This window comes from Myotis davidii, unplaced genomic scaffold, assembly GCF_000327345.1.
Source record: "Myotis davidii unplaced genomic scaffold, ASM32734v1 scaffold225, whole genome shotgun sequence".
Classification (NCBI taxonomy): Eukaryota; Metazoa; Chordata; class Mammalia; order Chiroptera; family Vespertilionidae; genus Myotis; species Myotis davidii.
This window is the reverse complement of record NW_006296222.1, coordinates 1,338,984-1,340,519: the sequence shown is the minus strand read 5'-3', so window position 1 is coordinate 1,340,519 and position 1,536 is coordinate 1,338,984. Positions and strand designations below refer to the sequence as shown.

The following is a 1,536-nucleotide window of genomic DNA, read 5'->3' as shown; positions in this document are numbered from 1 at the left end:
GAGAGAGAGAGAGAGAGAGAGAGAACCATTAATGTGAGAGAGAAGCATCGATCAGTTGTCTCCTGCAGGCATCCTACTGGGGATCAAACCTGCAAGCTGGGTATGTGCCCTGGCCAGGAATCCAACCAGTGAGCTTTTGGTGCATGGGACAACTCTCAGCCAACTGAGCCACACTGGCCGAGGCCCAATTCTCCTATATTTACATTAGATCTGATACTTTGTCATTTGCATATTCCTAACTGATTCTTTCTTTAGCATTTTTGGCTGGTACTATGATGAATCTTGACTCTAAACTGGAAGTCAAACTTCTAGCTAGGAAGTAGCCGTATCTCAAGGTTGTGAAAATCGGAATTTTAAAATTACCTATCAGAAACTTCCTAGGAATTAAAAAACCAAAAAGCCTTGAGTACTCATCTGATTACTGGCCTGTGTCTAGTAAGAGCTTTAGACAGTTATAAAAAAAAGGCTTTATTTTTCTATGATGTGTAATTAATTCAGAAATTACTGCAACTACTAAATATCAAAAGAGTATCTTTCAGTGACAGTGTTAAATAATAGGATTATTCTTCTCATCTCTAAGTATGTACCATTGAATTGGTAAATTCATGTGATGTAAACCTATATATTTTTCTCTGTTAGGCCTTAGATTTCAGTGATGATGAAAAGGAAAAAGAAGCCAAACACAGAAAAAAAAATCGCATTCAAGGCCGGAAAAAATTTAAATCTCAATTTAATGAGTCAGGTGAGCAAATACAGAATATAGCAATTTTTAAAAAATCTTTACTTACATTTATATGTCCATTAGTAATAAAACTGAAGAAAATATCTGGGTCTTATTTTTTATCTCCTGCTATGCAACTAACATTGAAGACATTTTAAAGCAAGAAATGTTCAGTTGCAGTTTTTCAAACTTGAGGGTGTAAAAATGACTCCTGGGGGGAAAAGACATACTAAGCTTTGTTAGAGTTATTTGTGCTCATTAGCACTTTCTTAAAAAACCTAGTGGCTTCCATATTTAGAATTAAATGATATGATACCTAATATCTTACTCAAGCTACTTTATTTTTAACATTCATTTCATTTTATTATACCTTTTCTATTTTCTATTTCCTTTTAAAACTAAACTTTTTATAGATTGACATAGAATTGTAAGAAATAATAAAGAGATCTTATATGCCCATTACCCCATTTCCTGCAATAGTAATAACTTGCAAAACTATACAGTAAAATATCACAACCAAGATATTGACAATGATACTGTCAAGATGCAGAACATTTCCAAAACAGAAAAAGATCCCTCATGTTGCCTTTTTATAAAGTCACTCACACTTTCCTCCCTCCCACCTCCTCCTCAGCTCCTGGCAACCAGTAATCTGTTCTCTATTTCTATAATATAATTTGTCATGTCAAGAATGCTTATATAAATGAAGTCACACGGGCCGCATGCCTCATTTAAATAAACGAGTTTGACATGCTTGATCTAGATTGTTGTATGTGTCAAGTTTGTTTCTTTTAATTCCAGAGTGGAAAGTGAAT

General features: G+C 34.1%; 1 protein-coding gene across 1 annotated transcript in view; it reads left to right on the top strand.

Annotated features, from left to right (window-relative positions):
• NAF1 (nuclear assembly factor 1 ribonucleoprotein) overlaps positions 1-1,536 on the top strand; it is a 51,601-nt gene that overhangs the window by 46,053 nt on the left and 4,012 nt on the right. The window contains exon 7 of the mRNA XM_015568698.1: positions 640-742. Within this exon, the coding sequence (XP_015424184.1) occupies positions 640-742 (103 nt within the window). The remainder of the gene's footprint in view (positions 1-639; positions 743-1,536) is intronic.